Consider the following 17,510-nt stretch of genomic DNA (forward strand, 5'->3'; position numbering starts at 1 on the left):
ATCTTCCTTGAGTCTTCTCCGATGATCTGTCCGGCGATTCGACTGAGTTCCTTGATAAACAGATTGTGCTGAGGCTGTTCTTCGGTTCGATTTACGATTTCGAGCATTCCTTTACAGTGTATTGATTATATTGTCTGTTGGGAGGGATTAGACTTAAATCGTTGGTGTTTTCGTTAGATCGTAGTTTGGTTCGTATGTTTGTTGCGTTTCCGTGGATGTCGGCTGTGTTTAGGTTGTTATTGTGCATTACAGTAAGTGTTGAGATCGATATTAGATTGGGTAAACTGAGTCCGAGCATTTGCTTTTGTTTAATAAAAAATTCTTTAAATTTTTGATTTAATTCGTGTGTTTCTTATATATATATATATATATGACATATTGATCTTAAATGTGTAACAACATAAATAAATAAATAAAAATAAACACTATATGCATAAATCAACAATATAAGAACATTATATATAAATTAATAATATGAGATATATATTTATATAATACAAATACTTCCTCATTCTCAAAACTATAGTTTAAATTGTGTTTAACACGAGATTTAAAAAATATTGATATTATATTAGTGGTGGGTAAAAAATAATAACAATTGTGAAATAATAATAAAAAAAATAAAAATAATTTTACAATGATATGTTTTGAAACGGATAAAAATAATAAACAGGATTATTATATTGGAACGGAATGGCCATAACCTATCTATCTAGATAATATGTAACGCTGAACTATATACTTTAATTTGATAGTACTCTTACCTAAGTAATAAGATCACATCTTTCAATAGATTTTAACATTTGTTCAATCATTTCTCCCACACCATTTCAACATAGAATATATTTCATTTTTAAATAAATTCAAATTTATTGACCCTTTATGATCATTGTTTCGATGTGAAAATAGAATTTGTAAAATTAATTAATAATAATAATATTTTGAATTAAACTAACCTCCAAACCATTGCATATTCCATACCAAATTCTAACTTACCAAAAACACACAACAATTCTAACTTCCAAGAGTTACCTTCTCCGAACTTGTACCTATTTTTATCGTCGATTCCGATTCCAATTCCGGCGGCGGCGCCACCGTATTCCGTTCGCCGAGTGGTTTTCCGGCGAAGCCTCGATCCACCATCATCCGATTTATCTCGTCGTGCTTCTTCAGCTGCCCCGATTTCCTCAGCTCCCGCATTACCATCTCGTAAAGCGCCGGGCTCGGCCTCAAACACCTCTCCTCGACCATCTGCCGGAAATATTTGTAAGCATTGTTCCAATGCCCGATCGAACAAAACATCAATATCAAAATCTTGAAGCTGTTGGCATTCGCCTCGACTCCAATCTCATCCATCTCCTTCCACAACTTGATCGCCATATCGTTCGACTTCGTCTCCACGAACATCTGCATCAAAATATTGTATGTAACAGTATTTCCCCTGCATTTCATTTCGTTCATCTTCACGAACAAATGGTGCGCCGCGTTCACATCCTTGTCACCAGCGATCAGCCGGAAAATCGGATTGAACGTCGATGGATTCGGGGCGCACCCTTTCTTGGCCATCGTGTTGATCACCTTGATCGCCTCGTCGCGATTCCCGTCCTTGCAGTGAACGGCGATCAAGAAATTGTATGTGATCGCGTCTGGCTCGACTGATAGTCGCTTCATCTGGTTGTACACTTGCAGCACTTTGTCGGTCCTCCCGGCTTTCGCGTGGACGCGCATCAAATTGTTGAATGTAACCGTGTTCGGCGAGCATCCCACTTCGAGCATCTCGGCGAACACGTCGTGGGATCGCGCGATCTGCCCGCAACGACACAATGCGTCAATCACGATTGTGTAGGTGTATACCGTTGGCTGAATTCCGGCCATTTTCATCTCCCGGAACACCTTTTCGGCCTTGCCGATATCGCCGGCGCGGCACCAGCCATGGATCAAGCTTGTGTAGACGACAACATCGATCTCGAATTTGTGTTTCAGGTTATCGAAAAATGCTTGTGCTTCTGCTGCTCTTCGTTTTCTCGACAGCATTCCGATCACTATAGAGAATGATTTCATATCAGGTTCGCAACCGTAATCCTGCATTCTGTTAAAAGTGTGCACAGCTTCCGCAACCATTCCGGCGCGGATGTATCGACGGATTAGAATCGAAAATGTTTCCAAGGAAATTGGAATGTTCTGAGATTTCATCGAATCGATTAACTGCCAAGCTACGTTGAAGTGGCGTACCTTTCCGGAGAGATCGATCATCGAATTGAAGAGGTCTAGGGTTTCGGAAGGTTCCAGAGACGATTTCGCCCAATTGAAGAAGGCTAGGGTTTGGGGGAAGGGTATGCCGTGGCGAGGAGCTTCGCACTTCTTCACTACAAATTCAGCCATGGCGGGGGACGGAGGAGAGTGGACGGCGGCGATTTTGGAGAACTCGATTGAGAGCGGCGGGAAGGCGACGTCGAGGCTCGGCGAGGTTTTGTAGTTTAAGAGGAGGTTAGGGTTGCTGCGATGGTGGTGTATGATTGCGTAATAGAATCTATTGGCTACAGTCATTTCCTCCGGCGTAAGCGGAGGAGCGGCGGCGACCGGAGCTCTCCCATCGCCATCCTCGACGCCGACCAAGTCGATTTCCGGATCAACTACGGGAGAGGACGAGGATAATAGTCTGATGTTGTTTCTGCTCGGGAATTTTAGTCGGCCAGTCGTTCGGGCGGCGAGCGCCATTGCAGTCGGCGGTGGCGGCGGCGGCGAGAGAAGGAGTGAATGAATCAGGGAAATGAAATGCAAAGTAGCGGGTAAACTGGTAAGCCTATAGTCCAAATGTTATTAATTAAAGCCAAAGCCCAAACACAGGCCCAATCATATATTATATGATTATTAAAAAAAATTGAAAAACAAATACTTCCTTAGTCCGAGTGAAAATTATCTATTTTGACATTTCTTAGTTCGAGACGAGATGAAACTGTTTATTTTGTCATTTTTGTTTTTTCAAATAAAATACTCCATCCGTCTCGGAACAAGGTTGTCGTTTACTTTTTGCACGTACATTTTTTAATATTAGTATTATAATCGATTGTGGTGAAAAAGACGAAAATACCTCCATAAGTATTGTGTAATATAAAAGTAATGATATATGTATAATATAGTGTAAGTTAAAAGTAGATATATAGTACAATTACTAAATTAGAAAATAGTAAACTTGTTTTGGGACGGACGAAAATAAAAAATAGGAACCTTTCAATTGGGCGGAGGGAGTATACTCTTTTTAGCCAATGATAAAGTATATATATATATATATTTTAAGTATAATTTAAAAAGTAATAATATTTTAATTGTTGTGGTTAGTTAAAAATAGTTTAAAATAATATTTTTGTGTAAAAATAATAATGCTATAGTAAAATATGGATATTTGTGAAAAAAAAAAAGAGATATGTAATGAAATAATTATTTCATAATTGGATAAATTAAAATAAAAATATATATACCGGAGGGTGAGGACGGAATGAGTATTTGTAGTTATTCTTTCAATATCATTAATGTTTAAAGGGAAAAAAAAAAAAACCTTAATACCGACTTATTTATAAAATATTAATATACCTAAATTTGTTAGCAAAAGTCAAATGAATGTCATTGACTCAGACAACGAAATTATATTATATAGTTATTTGATTTGATATAAATAAGTATGAAAAGTTTAAGTTACAAATTTAAATTTTAAATGGTAAAATTTTGATTCGAAATATATATTTAATACGATATAAATAAATATTGAAGTAATATTTGAGCATAAAATTATATTTTTTTTGTTAGTATAAATATAAAAAAATAAATATTTATTTTGAAATTCTTTAAAGAAAAAAAGTTGAAAAATAATAGTACAATTGAGATTTTAAAACCGTCCATTTCTTTTGATCAAAACTCCTAATTTTTTAGTATTTGAATTTTATATTTTTTGAAAAAATATATATTTTTTTTTTACAAAATATTTTATTAAATATTATTTTAATATTAAATTTAAATTAATTTTTTTTTCAAATCAATAAAAAGAAACTCACTTTTGTAAAAAAAAATAATCATAAAAAATAAACATATATGAGACAGTGTTTCTTTGACAAAATTTTTTAAAATTTTATTATTTGAATTTTGTATTTTTTTAAAAAAATATTTTTTAAAAAAAAATTAACATTAAAATAAAATATTGTCTTTTATATTATTTTTATAATGTTTTATATTCCATATTAAAAAATAAATAAAATTTCAAATCAAAACGCTAAATAAGCAAACCCATAGTCTTATATGGTGCAATAAAAATCCTTACATTGCGATTGTCGCGCCGGATTAGGACTATGTTTCGACAACAACATTTGTACTTTTATTTTTTCTACTTTTTATATTTAAAAAAAATTAATTAAATGATATATAAATGTGTAGTATTTAGAATTACAAATTGATATTAACTATTATTTAATTTTATTTTTTAAAAAATAATTGTTGATTGATTAGTGAAAAGTAAAGAAATAAATTTATGGTTGTTCCAATTTTTCCTATTTTGGCAAAGGTTTCTCTTTCTATCTCTCTCTCATAATTATGATTTATAGTGAAATAAAATAAAGTTAGATTGGTAGTAATAGGTTTTACTTTTAAATTTTAAGTGTGTATTTGATTTGTGTTTAAAATATAAATACTATTCAATTCTTATACTTTTAATTTTTTTTAAAAAAATATATATTAAATTCAAATTCAAATATAAAATTGAAACTCAAATTAAAATAAAACCAAAAATTAGAAAAATAAATAAATAAATACTTGTAAAATAATTCTTGAATATGATGTTTTATACTGAAAACTATCACTAAAAAAAAGTAATATATCTGTAACGGAATTCCGTCTTTAAAGTTCACGTAATTAATATAATTTCATTCATAATTCCGTGAGACAAAAAAATTTTGTTACAAAAATGATTTATATAAATATTTTTAAAAAACAATTATAAGATTATATTGTTCTTTTTTTAAAAAAAAAAACTAATAATAAGCATATATAATCATAATTTTACGTGGGACGACTTGAATTTGTTTAAAATAAATTTTATATATATATATATATATATATGTAGCTATCCACACGAATGTAAATGTATGACTTTTTTTCCCACTAATCATCATTCTTCGTGCACCTAAATACCAATTTAAAATTAATTACTACAACAATCTATTTTAGCTGTCAAATGAGGTGAGGATTCAATTTAACATTGCTTGCTTTTATTGCATTCTTCACCCCAAATATATTTTTTTATTAAAAAAATACACAAAAGTCTTTCTTAATATGTAGAGCCCGCAATGGTCGATTAGTGTCGGGTTGAATACTTTAAATTGGCTAAATTATTCAATCATAATCACACCCGTTTATTATCGTGTCGGGTTCGTGTCAATCCGTATACATAATCGGGTTGAAATTTTTTATCCAAACCCAATTATTTTGTATCGGATTGTTATATTAGGTCAGTTTTTGTGAGCTCTATTAATATGTACATATGCATACGTGTATATATATATATACTTTTTAAATATAATACTTAAATTTACATACTATAAAAAGAAAAGGAGTGCTTGTTCATGTCTACATCGTACCATGCAATAAAATATTAATTACTATTTTTAAAAAAATATATATATACAACGTGTATATTTAAAACTTATTTCTATTACAAAAATAAAATTTAAGATGACCCAATACAAATCCAACAAGACCCAAATTTTTTAAGGGTATGTTTGTTTGGGGTTTGGATTTTGAGTTGGGATTTGAATAGTAAAAATTTTGAATTTGAATAGTTTTATGATGTGATATAAATAGGTGTTGATGTGATGTTTTGAATGTAAAATTGATTTTTAGTATAATATAAAAAATAAAAAATAGGTATTTGATTTGATGTTTTTGGGGGAAAAAATTGGATGAATAATGTAAATCCAATCAAATGTCCCAAACAAACACACCCTAAGTGTATGTTTAAGTTAAGGTCTTGTTCACGTCTCAAAAGTATTTATCATTTTTTAAATTCCTCTCGGAATTATAAGATGAAACTAATATTTATTTATTTATTTTATAATAAATCATTTTTTCATTCAAAATCTCAACTCAAATATCTATTTATATAACATCAAATACAATTTCAAATAAATTTTTTAAAATTCCAAATAAAAATCCAAATTACTTTCAACAACACACCCTAATAAAAAATTTTAAGTGCACAAATTTTCAACTCCTTTATTGCTTGTATAAGATCACTTTAAACAATAATTTCATTCAAAAAATCAAAATCACACACACACACACTACGTGTGTGTATATATATATATATACCAAAAACAAATATTCCCTCCGTCCCATTGAAAGGTTACCATTTTTTTTTCCGTTCGTCCCAAAACAAGGTTACCATTTTCTAATTTAGTAATTGTACTACCTACTTAGAAATAAATACCCTTTTAAACTTAAAATATATTACAGGTATTTGTCTTTTTACTACAATCTAATATAATACTAATATTAAAAAATCTACTAGTAAAAAACAAACGCCACCCTTCCAACGATACGGAGGGGATAACAGTAATAACACCTACATATTTACAGTCATTATTTACAATTTGTAGAATCTTTTTTGTAATTTTATAATTGAGTACATATTCATATATTCTGAAAGGAGCATTTTATGACTGCAAAATGATGTTACATCCACATCACTAATTATTATAAATAAATAAAATAAAATAAAAGGGATTCTTGAGCTATATATGAAATGATGATGCAAGTGAATAAATGAATTACAAAAGGCTCCCACCACATTTTTTCTTACCTGCAAAATATTAATTGATCAAGGCTCACAATCATCAATATTGATCTCCTAACATACATACATAATTTATAATCCTAGGACAAAAAAAAAAAACATTCCTCTTGATTCTAGTTCCTAATTTATTTCACAATAAATAAAAATAAAAATAAAAATAAAAGCATGCATACAAGGATTCATGAAATGATGTAATGGAAATGGAAATGGTTCTGAGCTACATATGTAACTGATTAATTGAAATTAATTAATTAATTAATTAAAGAGATTAGTTCATGAAATGATGACGATGATCAATCACCTGATGAGCTGAGAGCTAGGGCTGCTGCAAAAATGGCGGATTTAAGTACTTTCCATGATCAATTGTTCCTGCGGGGGAGGAGGAGTTTTCTTCGAAGACGATGATGTCTTGTTGTTGTGCATCCACACTTTAAAGACCTGTCTTTTTACGCCTACCTCCGAGCAAAACCTCTGCACCTCCGAATCGTCTTCCCGAGGAATCCGCCATCCCAATTTCTCTGCAAATTCAAGCATTTTTTCCTTCTGCTCCGCCGTGAATTTTGTCCGGAACCGTTTTCGGCCGCCGAATTGGGGCGGCGGAGGGGCGAGACCGCCGCCGCCGCCGGTGTTGAAATTGAGTTCGTCGCTGGAGGAGTCGGTGCCGGCGGAGGGGGCGCCGCCGCCGCCGCTGCCGAAGGCAATTTTGAGGGGTTGGACGACGGAGCCCCAGTGGGCGGCGGCGGCGGCGCGGTGTTGGCTCATGGAGGGAGACGGCAGCGGCGGGGGCAGCTGGAGGGGGTGGACCATGGCGGCGGCGGTGGCGGTAGCGCCGGAGGGATCGCCGGGGTGCTCCTTCCGGTGGAAGTTCCGGTGGCAGTTGCAGGCGGCGCATTTTAGAGCTTCTAGGGTTCCGTCGTCGCCGCTGGGCATGAACTCGCCGCAGCCGTCGGTGACGTGGCCGCCGATGGTGGCGGCGTGGTTTTTGAGGCATTCGCGGTAGCTGATTCTGGGCCGGGAAGATTTGGATCCGCCGGGGTTGTTCGGGTCGGGTCCCCGGGTCGGGCTCATCATTGACGGAGCCGCCGCTGAATTGCTGTAAGCTTGCATTCTCATCATTTCTTTATCTTCCCCAGGTAACGACATTTTTTTTTCAAACTCCCAATTCAGATCTCCACAAACCCTAAAACCCCAAACCCAAATTAAAATAAAACAAAATTAAATTAAATTCACGACTGCACTGTACTAATCAAAGGGATTCCTTCTGCTTGACGATCATCATAACCATCATCATCATCTTCTTCTTCTTCTTCTTCTTCCTAATCCGCAGCAAACCCTAATTCCCAAATTGATCGACGACAAAACCCTAATCAAGAAAACCAAAATTAGAGGCTCTAATCCAGGAATCGAGAGCGTGGGAAAGAGGGGATTAGGTTAGATTTGATTAGAAATCTTTTAACAGTGGAAGGGAGTGTGGAAATGAGTGTGTTTCAGTGGTTCCAACAGCCAACTGAGTATCCAACAAGAGACAGGTTGGTTTCTTGAGAAGAAGCTAAGGAGAGAGAGAGAAACAAAAATGGTTTTGGGGATGAGATAGAGAGAGAAAGGATGAATTGAGTGGGAAACAACTGATGAGATTAACAATCGATCTGAACACAAAAAACAACCGACAATGTCATGTTCGTCCTCTCCCACGCCCTGCCACTTGGTCCCATCCCACCCCTTCATTATTGCCCATTTTCAGGCCAATTCTCAGAAGCTCCCGGGACCTCCATCATCCCACCGTTGATCTACACAATCGACGGCCACAATTCAATCTGGTGCGCCATGCAGTTCCTCCTAAGCTTCCCTCCCTCTTCCTTTTTGCAGTTACTTTGTAAAGAATGACGCCAATAATGTGGCTGGCTGGATGGCTCGAATTATTTCTGATTTTAAATTCATATTTGGCCCTGGATTTGACCCCTGCTCAGCTTTTTTCTTTTTTTTGGACTTAATAATTAGTACTGTTAAATTAAAATTAATTGGAGTATATGGATAATAGGTTGATTGATTAAATAGGTTTAGGGAAATGCAAAATTGCAAAATACAATGCACGTTTCCAGCCATTAATGCAGTATCAGAAGAAATTAATTAAATAAAAAGAGTGACGATGATGACCAGAGAAATGAATTACCCGTTTTGGGATAGGTACGGATGGGAAAGAAATGGCAAAAAAAGAACACTTGCACATTTCCATGAATTTTCTTTTCTTTTCTTTTAATTTAATAAAATCATTATTAATAAATAGGTGGTGTCGAATACTTGAATTTGAATTGAGGTCTGAGCAGAGAAAGAAAAGATGGGCCAATAGTATTTGAGTGATCAGTGAAAATAAATAAATATATATACACATATACATATTGAGAGGGTAGTTTGTATGGCACTGTACTGTATGTATGTATATCTGCAAATTGTGGCAGGGCTCCCATGCTTTTCCCCAAGCATTCTACAATAATAATAACAATAATAATAATAAGAATAATAGTGTCTTCTCTCTCTCTCTCTCTCTCTATGAGACTGATGAGAGAGAGAGAGAGAGGGGTCTGTAAAAATTGCAGTATAGTATAGCATAGCATAGCATGGCAGCAAAACACTGCCATATTTTCTGTGTCATCTGCATTATATGTGTATGTGTTTTTGCTTCGGGACTTGAGGATATATGAAGTATGCAAGTACAGCAGCAAATTACTAAAAAACACCCAACTCAAATTCAGCACTGCCCACCTCTCACCTATATGCCTATGCCTATGGCTATGGCTATATATATATATATTTTTTTAATTTTTTTTTATTTGAAATTGAGATTTAAAGAGTGAAGATTTTAAATTAAAATAATTGTATAATACGATATATATATATATATATATATATATAGATTTTGATAAGATATTTTGAATATAAAAATTAAAGGTTTGACAATAATTTCATTTGTCTAAATAAAAACGTCAAAAAAGTTATCTACAAGTTGGCCCCTATAGCTCAGTGGTAGAGCGTCAGTCTTGTAAACTGAAGGTCTGTAGTTCGATCCTGCATGGGGGCATTATTGTCAATTAATTTTTATTTATTTATTCAGTTTTGGCGCGAAGAACAGCTTGTTCTTACATCACACGACGTCATCCTTACAGAGAAGACAACAAATCGGAAGGACTACTATATCTGGACGACGACTTTAACGTTGCAAGAAAAGTACCGTTACGAAACTCTGTTCTAAACACCACATTCATTTCTCCTCTTTCCAATTTAATCTTAGCAGCCCATCTTCGAATCTTACCCGACGTCGTTTTGGGAATGCTCCCGCTCTGCACAACCACCACCGTTCCTACTTCGATTCCCGCCAAGGAATCTTTTATCCTTTCGCATATTCCCGCCAAAATTATCTTCTCCGCCACCGGTCTCCGCAGCTCAGCCACGACCGTTACACATCCTAACGATTCGAACGCCGCCACGCAGCCGGCTCTGAGCAGCCCTGGGCAGCTGTCGTAAGCCGATGTCTCGATGCGATGAGGATGTATCTCCTGCCCGTCGGCTGCCCTAATTATGTCCGAGCATCGCCCCGTTACGTATAAATATCGTTCGCATGTCGCTATGATGATTCCCCTATCCCCTGTTCGGACAAACGATCGGGTTAAATAGTTTTTAAGCCTCGCATGGAACGTTTCGCGCGATAATGTCGGGTGTCCTAAATAACCGTCGCAATTGCTCGGTGACGAAATCCAAATTTCACCCTCAACTCCATCCTCAACCGGATCGAACGTATCTTCGTTCACGATCACCATCTTGATCTCTTCTTCTATTTCATCCATCTTCGCGCTTGGCAATAGCCCGTCGTGTATCGGGAGATTTTCGCCATTTCCGCTCCGCCAAGCCGTCGACACGAACGTGCAATTCTCGGCGAGGCCGTAAGACGGCGATATGCTCCCGGGACTCAACCCGAACGGCGCGAAAGCTTTGACGAATTCCTCCGTCGGAGCCCCGTAAAGAGGCTCGTTGATGATGATCAAATTCTTCAAACTATCAAGCTTTAACGAACAAGTCCCAGCTTTATTAGTATCCCCGCGCCTTACGACGAGCGGCAAAGCGAACGACGGGACCGGCGTGCACGTCGCTTTATACTCAGTGATCATCTCGAGCCAAATCCTCGGCCGGGTTACGAACGCGCTTGCAGACGTTAACACGCACGTCGCGCCAGATACGACAGTCAGAAGCAAGAACATTAAACCGCAATCGTGGTATTGCGGTAGCCACGAAACGATCACGCTATTCGGGTTAAGATCGTACGCCTTTCTCGCGACCCGAACATTATGAGCCGCCGCGCCGGCCGTTACTAAAACCGGCTTCGGATTTCCCGTCGTCCCCGACGTGTATTGAATCAAATACACTTCTTTCGCTCGACACCCTCGATACGGCGCCGGTAACCCGTCGCCGATTTTCGCCCCCTTAAGCCCCTCCGCGCCGATCCATACAAGTTTCCGTAGAAGTCGAGATACGCGGTTATCATTTTCCGCCTCGTACGACCAAACACAGTCTATATATCCGTTCGTCGCAATCGCGGCCTTCGGCCGCGTTTGCAACACGGCTCTAATAAGGTGACGGTGATCTCCGTCCGGGAACGACGGAGGGGTCACCGGCACCGCGACGAGCCCGGCCCGCATGCATGCAAATACGATCTCGACGAGCTCGAGCCCCGGCGGGCATAAGATCAAAACGGTGTCGCCCCGCCGGAGCGAAAGCGAGAGCCGCGACGAAATCGATTGCACGGACGCGTCGAGGTCCTCGAACGTCATCGACGCGGCCTCGGCGCCGTCGTTGCACCATACGAAGGCCGGCTTGCGCCGGAAGGCCGGGAGCTTGGCCCATATCGGGAGGTAGAGATCGGCGGTGGGTTGGTCGGGGAAGGTGAGGTCGTAATTCTCGAACATCATCGGAATTTGAATTTTTTTTTTATATATATATATATAAAATTAAAATCTGCAGCAACTGCTCTTCGAATAAGAAAAGTTATTAGTATAATTATATATAGGGGCAATGTGGATAGGATTTGAAGTAGCCGTTGGAGCCGCCGGAGTGAAGACAAAATTGGTGGGGTGTGACGTGGCAAATATTCGGTGAATATCCATACGTGGGTTTTGTGAAAAACGTCGTAGGTTTTGGATAGCATTGGTGTCGTGTGTGGGGTTTCATTTGTTTTCTGGAATATTAAGCACTAATTCTCGCATATTCTTTATTTAAAAAATTATTGGGAATAAATAATTAATGGGTAAGCCACGCCTATAGGCTATTACTACTTAACAAATAGTAGGATCATGGAGTCTATATTAGTATAATCCTATTAATTAGGTGTGCTGCTCCTCCAATTTTATTTTATTTTTTTTAATTACTCCCCCTACTGTGTCCACGTTATCGTTTTTGTCATTACACACTTTAATCTGATTTTAAACTTTTTAATTTATTTTTTTTTTAATTTTAATTAACGTAATTAGTTATTTTAATCTTAATTTATAATTATTTATATTATAGAATAATTATTTTTATTAATACATTCTTAATTATCTATTAATTATATTTATTTTAAATTTTCGTGTCTACAGTGACCCAGACATCCAATGTGGGAGTATTATTTTGATTGTCTACTATCAAAATATAATATTCATTGTCCAAATATATGCTCAAATAGCTCTAAAAATCACATTTATCTTTTGTTTTGTTCGTTAATATTTTAATATTAATTATTATATTAATTATTTGTTAAAGATGTTTTAGTTAGTACATAGACAAATTATGAGTTCTATATAAAATATTACCCTCTTTTTTATTTGTCAAATTTATTATTATTATTATTTTAATTTATCCATTAAATTTTGGTCATTATTACTTGTAAGATTTTACGTATGATTTTATTATTTATTTTTTTCTCAAAAAATCAAATTAAATATCTAATTTTTATTTATTTTATTATAATAAAATTTAATTTTACATTTAAAACATCGCATCAATACATATTTATAATCAAAACTCAAAACAAAAACATCACAAGTAAATATAGAGAATTTTTATTTATGTAAAATATTGATAATATGTAAGTAATATAAAAATAATAAGTATGTGTAATATATCTATTTTTTTTAAAAAAAAATGTTGGTATTTTTTTACAAAAAAAAAAACATACCATTTAATTTCTAATTAAATTTTTAAAAATACACTCAATTATCTTTTAATATTTTTAATAAAATATTTATTTTATTTTATTTTATTTTATAAGGCTCAAATATTCTAATCATACCATAGGGAAGTAGTAATATTTAGTAATTTACATATAAAAAAGAAAATAAAAATATACATTTCGAGTTAAGAAAGTACTATTTTAAATATGTTTATGTCAATTATTATGGAATTTTTTTATTTTTAATTTAAATAATAGATAAACATTTATTTTAAAAAATCAGATAATAGTACTATGTTTCTATGAAAATAAGTAAAAATTGCAAGAAATGACAAAATGAATAAAAAATATAACATGTGTTAGTCAGGTTGGTTGGCCTATGCGGGATAAAACCTAAAGTTTTATGTATCAATAGAGTTACCTAGATATAAATGATTTTTGTATGTCCTAAAGCCTAAAGGTATCTATTTTTGAAATATATATATATATACTTCTTCCGTCCCATAACAAAGTATTCAATTTTTTCATTTTAGTCTGTTCCATAACAAAGTATCTATTTTCTTTTGTAGTAACTGTACTTTCTACGTAACATTATAAATACCCTTACAACTTACAATATATTACACAAATGTCGTTACCTTTATATCACACATACTAATAAGATTATTTTAGTCATTTATACCTTACTCTTACTATATCTCAATATAATATTAATATTTCTAAAACTACGTGTAAAAAGCAAATGGATACTTAATTTCGGAACGGAAGGAGTATATTATATTCTTTAGTAAATGAATATTCGACTGTACATTATATTAAAATAATTTATAAAGGTAAAATAGTTCTAGCAAATGAAAATACTACAAATTACTATAAAGGTACGATATTCATTAAAGTAACTACAAAAGGAACGAATATTTCTCGAGTAGATTGGAGAAATAAAATTATTTATTTAGTTATAATTTGAAATTGATATAAAATATAATGTTTAATTCTTTTAATTTTGTTTAGGTATTTTCAACCAGGACCATTAATGACACTGCATTAGTGAATTGCCTTTGCTCAAATTCCACGCCATTTTTTTTTTTAAATTTTGTTATTTTCATTTTGGGTTTTTATTTTATTGTAAATTATAAATATAAAAAATTATTTAAAATAAATATTTGAATAATATTAGTGAAAATAGAGTTATGATTGGAATAAAAATAATATAAATTATTCTTTAGAGTTAAAATTATATACATAGAATTTATGAGTGGAAGATGACTTTAAATAGTATTTTGATATAATATTTTATTATAAAAAAATACTCCCTCCGTCCCGGTGAAAGAGTGGCGTTTGCTTTTTACAAGTAGATTTTTTAATATTAATATTATATTGAATTGTAGTAAAAAGACAAAAATACTCCTATTAGTACAGTGTAATATAAAATCAATGGCACGACGGATGAAAATAAAAAATGACAACCTTGGACAGAGGGAATATATATTTTTACTAAATATTGTACAAATTAAATAATATAAGTTTGTATTTGAAATCATAAAAAAACAAACCATAAGATCCATGTGTTGATTTGGAATTTTGTTTTGATTTTTTTCTTTTTTTAAATAATGATTTGAAAACAATAGTTATGAGATTGAATAATTTCCTCTTATAGAAATCATGATAACTGTATAATAAAAAAGAAATTAAACTTAAACTTTAAAAAAATAGAGACATTATTTTTCACTTGTCAAGTGAATTTAACTTGGCCAGTGTTTGGTTACTAATTGTAGTTGAAGGTATATTCTATCTATTTCAAACAAATAAATATATTAATATATATAAATATATACATATTTTATCTATATTATAATTTTTTTATATACTATATACAATAAAATTTATATTGAAATTAAAATATTATTTTAAATTTATTTTAATTAAATATATACTCCCTCCGTCCCACTTCTCATGTCCACGTTTGTTTCTATTTATGTCCGTCTCACTTCTCTTGTCCACATTTCTATTTCTGTCCGTCCCACTTATTTTGTCACTTTTTTTTTGAAAAAAATTATACACTTTAATTTTATTTTAAAAAATAAATTTATAAGTTTTTTAATTTTAATTATACTAATAAGATATCTTAATCTTAATTTATAATTATTTTTATTATACGATAATTATTTAATAATTATACTCCCTCATAAATTCTCGTGTCTACAATAAAGCGGACAAAATATCCGAAACAAAAGGAGCATTAAATTATAAATGAACTTGAAATACTAAAATGTAAAAATAAATATTCAACTATGCTTGCAATCAAATATTTTTGCTATGTTCTTTTAACAAAAAATTTCAATATATTTTTTCAAAAAATTAATATATTACATATATTTTATATGTTTATATCATCTATACAATTTGAGATATTTCACGTGAAAAATATCAAAACATAAAATAAACATACTTATTTTAATTAAATACGAATGTGTTATTATTGAGTTATTATTATTATTATTATTATTATTATTATTATTATTATTTAAAAAATAATAATTAAATAGTGCATTCCTCTCGCTAGGGGTAGGGTGGGCTTGGGTAGGCTGCCCACCCCCTCCTTAGACATATCACATATCTATAAACACATTTAGGTGCAAATATTTACATCAATGGATCAATAGTAATAATTCAATGTATGTTTTATTTATTTTGATTATTTTTACTTCCCATCTTTAATTAAAAAACTATGGAGTATATTTAAAATATGTTTCATGCGTCTCAATTCAAACGAGTCTTTTGGGATTTGTAATAAATTTAAAAATATACTCCATCCGTCTCAAATATCCTGCAACATTTTATTTTTGGTATGTCCCAAACATCCTGCAGCATTTCCAAAATATGAAATAATTAATCATACTTAATCCATACTCCACACTTTATCTCCTCACATCATCTAAATAAAAAAAATAAAATATATATTTCTTTCTTCATCACATCACTTAATTTCTAAATTATCCTACTTAAATACTACCCACCTAAAAACTCGTGCCAAAAGTAAATGTTGCACCTTATTTGGGACGGAGGGAGTATAATATTTTATTAGTTAATGAAAGTGTGTAAGATATTTTTGATATTTTTGCTATTTGATTTAATGTGTAAAATAAATGTATGTGTAATGATATATTTGTAATTTAAGTAAATATCAAGAATATTTTGGTATTAATGTAAGGTTATTTTTTTAAAATAAAAAATAGATATTTTTAACTGGCACAGACAAAAATGGAAAAAAAATATTCTCCCGTCCCATTTATATTGTCCACTCTTTCTATTTTTATATGTCTCATATAATTTGTCATTTTTTTATTTTAATTAAAATATTTAGTCATCTTAATTTTAATTTATAATTATTTTTATTAAATCATAATTATTTTCATCAATACATTTTTTAATTACTTACTAATTACATAATATCTAAACTTCGTATCTAAACTAAATGAGACAAAATAGGTGGGACAAAGTGAGTAATATTTTGAGTTGAGACGGAAGGAGTATAAAATTGTTATGTAAATATCACAGGTTTCTTTTTATAAAAAACAATATACATATTTTCTTAAAAAAAAACTTAATATACTACCTATATTTATTATTTTTATATTATTTATATAATTTTTTATACCTCACATAAAAAAATATCACTTCAACCATTTCACTTAAAAATTGAAATATAAATATAGAAATAAATATAAACACAAAGGTTGCCCTTTTTTCATTAAATTTCAATTTTTGATATATATTTTAGATTTTTAATAAAATACATATATATATATTTATAAATATCATATTCAAAATTGTGTAAACTAAAATTTCAACCTAATATTACAAAAAATAAAATAAAACAATACAAAAAGAACTGACTTTTGATTATATATATATTTTTAATATATTATACTTAAAAATTCAAAACCTATGAAAATATATTAAAGGAATAAATAAAGGGTTTGCTCATTTTTTAAAATACTACATAACTATTTTCAATAACTATTTTTGAAATTGATTCCAAGTTGAATATTGATTTAAATATTTGTTAAAATATTATTTTGATATAATATTTTATGTAAAAAAATAATATTTTTATTGAGAAGCATGAAGTTTAAATAATACTCCCTCCGTCCAGTTAGAAAGTATACATGTTTCCATTTTGAGACGTCCAATTACAAAGTAAATATTTCATTAAATACCTTACTTTTTTCCACAAATACCCTTAATTTATATCACATCATTACTTTTACACCAAAAAATAAGGGCAAAAATGTCATTACACTACATTTAACTACCTACTATAATTAAAATACTATTATTTCTTAAACACCGCGCCAAAAGTAATTGTATACTTTTTTTGTGGACGGAGGGAATAGTAAATGTGATATTTTAACATAATTTTATAAAAGTATATTATTATTCTTTACTACAAAAAATTATATTTAAATATTATTT

At 32.1% G+C, this 17,510-nt stretch overlaps 3 protein-coding genes and 1 non-coding gene across 4 annotated transcripts; 1 reads left to right on the forward strand and 3 right to left on the reverse strand.

Annotated features, from left to right (window-relative positions):
• Nucleotides 1-813: 813 nt before the first annotated feature.
• Nucleotides 814-2,792, reverse strand: LOC127257483 (pentatricopeptide repeat-containing protein At1g20300, mitochondrial). The gene has a single exon (XM_051283931.1). The coding sequence runs from the start codon at nucleotides 2,716-2,718 to the stop codon at nucleotides 1,015-1,017; it is 1,704 nt and encodes a 567-aa protein (XP_051139888.1). The 5' UTR covers nucleotides 2,719-2,792; the 3' UTR covers nucleotides 814-1,014.
• A 3,918-nt stretch (nucleotides 2,793-6,710) lies between these two features.
• Nucleotides 6,711-8,448, reverse strand: LOC127256838 (zinc-finger homeodomain protein 5-like). The gene is made up of 2 exons (XM_051283054.1): nucleotides 7,140-8,448; nucleotides 6,711-6,844 (listed from the first exon to the last, which is right to left on the reverse strand). The coding sequence occupies exon 1, from the start codon at nucleotides 7,979-7,981 to the stop codon at nucleotides 7,181-7,183; it is 801 nt and encodes a 266-aa protein (XP_051139011.1). The 5' UTR covers nucleotides 7,982-8,448; the 3' UTR covers nucleotides 6,711-6,844; nucleotides 7,140-7,180.
• Nucleotides 8,449-9,842: 1,394 nt separating this feature from the next.
• On the forward strand, nucleotides 9,843-9,914 carry TRNAT-UGU (transfer RNA threonine (anticodon UGU)). The gene has a single exon. It is a non-coding gene; the product is annotated as a tRNA-Thr (tRNA).
• Nucleotides 9,915-9,993: 79 nt separating this feature from the next.
• Nucleotides 9,994-11,793, reverse strand: LOC127257230 (uncharacterized). Its single transcript, XM_051283617.1, has one exon. The coding sequence runs from the start codon at nucleotides 11,791-11,793 to the stop codon at nucleotides 9,994-9,996; it is 1,800 nt and encodes a 599-aa protein (XP_051139574.1).
• Between the last annotated feature and the right edge of the window lie 5,717 nt (nucleotides 11,794-17,510).

This window comes from Andrographis paniculata, unplaced genomic scaffold, assembly GCF_009805555.1.
Source record: "Andrographis paniculata isolate CXL003 unplaced genomic scaffold, ASM980555v1 Contig57END, whole genome shotgun sequence".
In the NCBI taxonomy this organism is placed as follows: Eukaryota; Viridiplantae; Streptophyta; class Magnoliopsida; order Lamiales; family Acanthaceae; genus Andrographis; species Andrographis paniculata.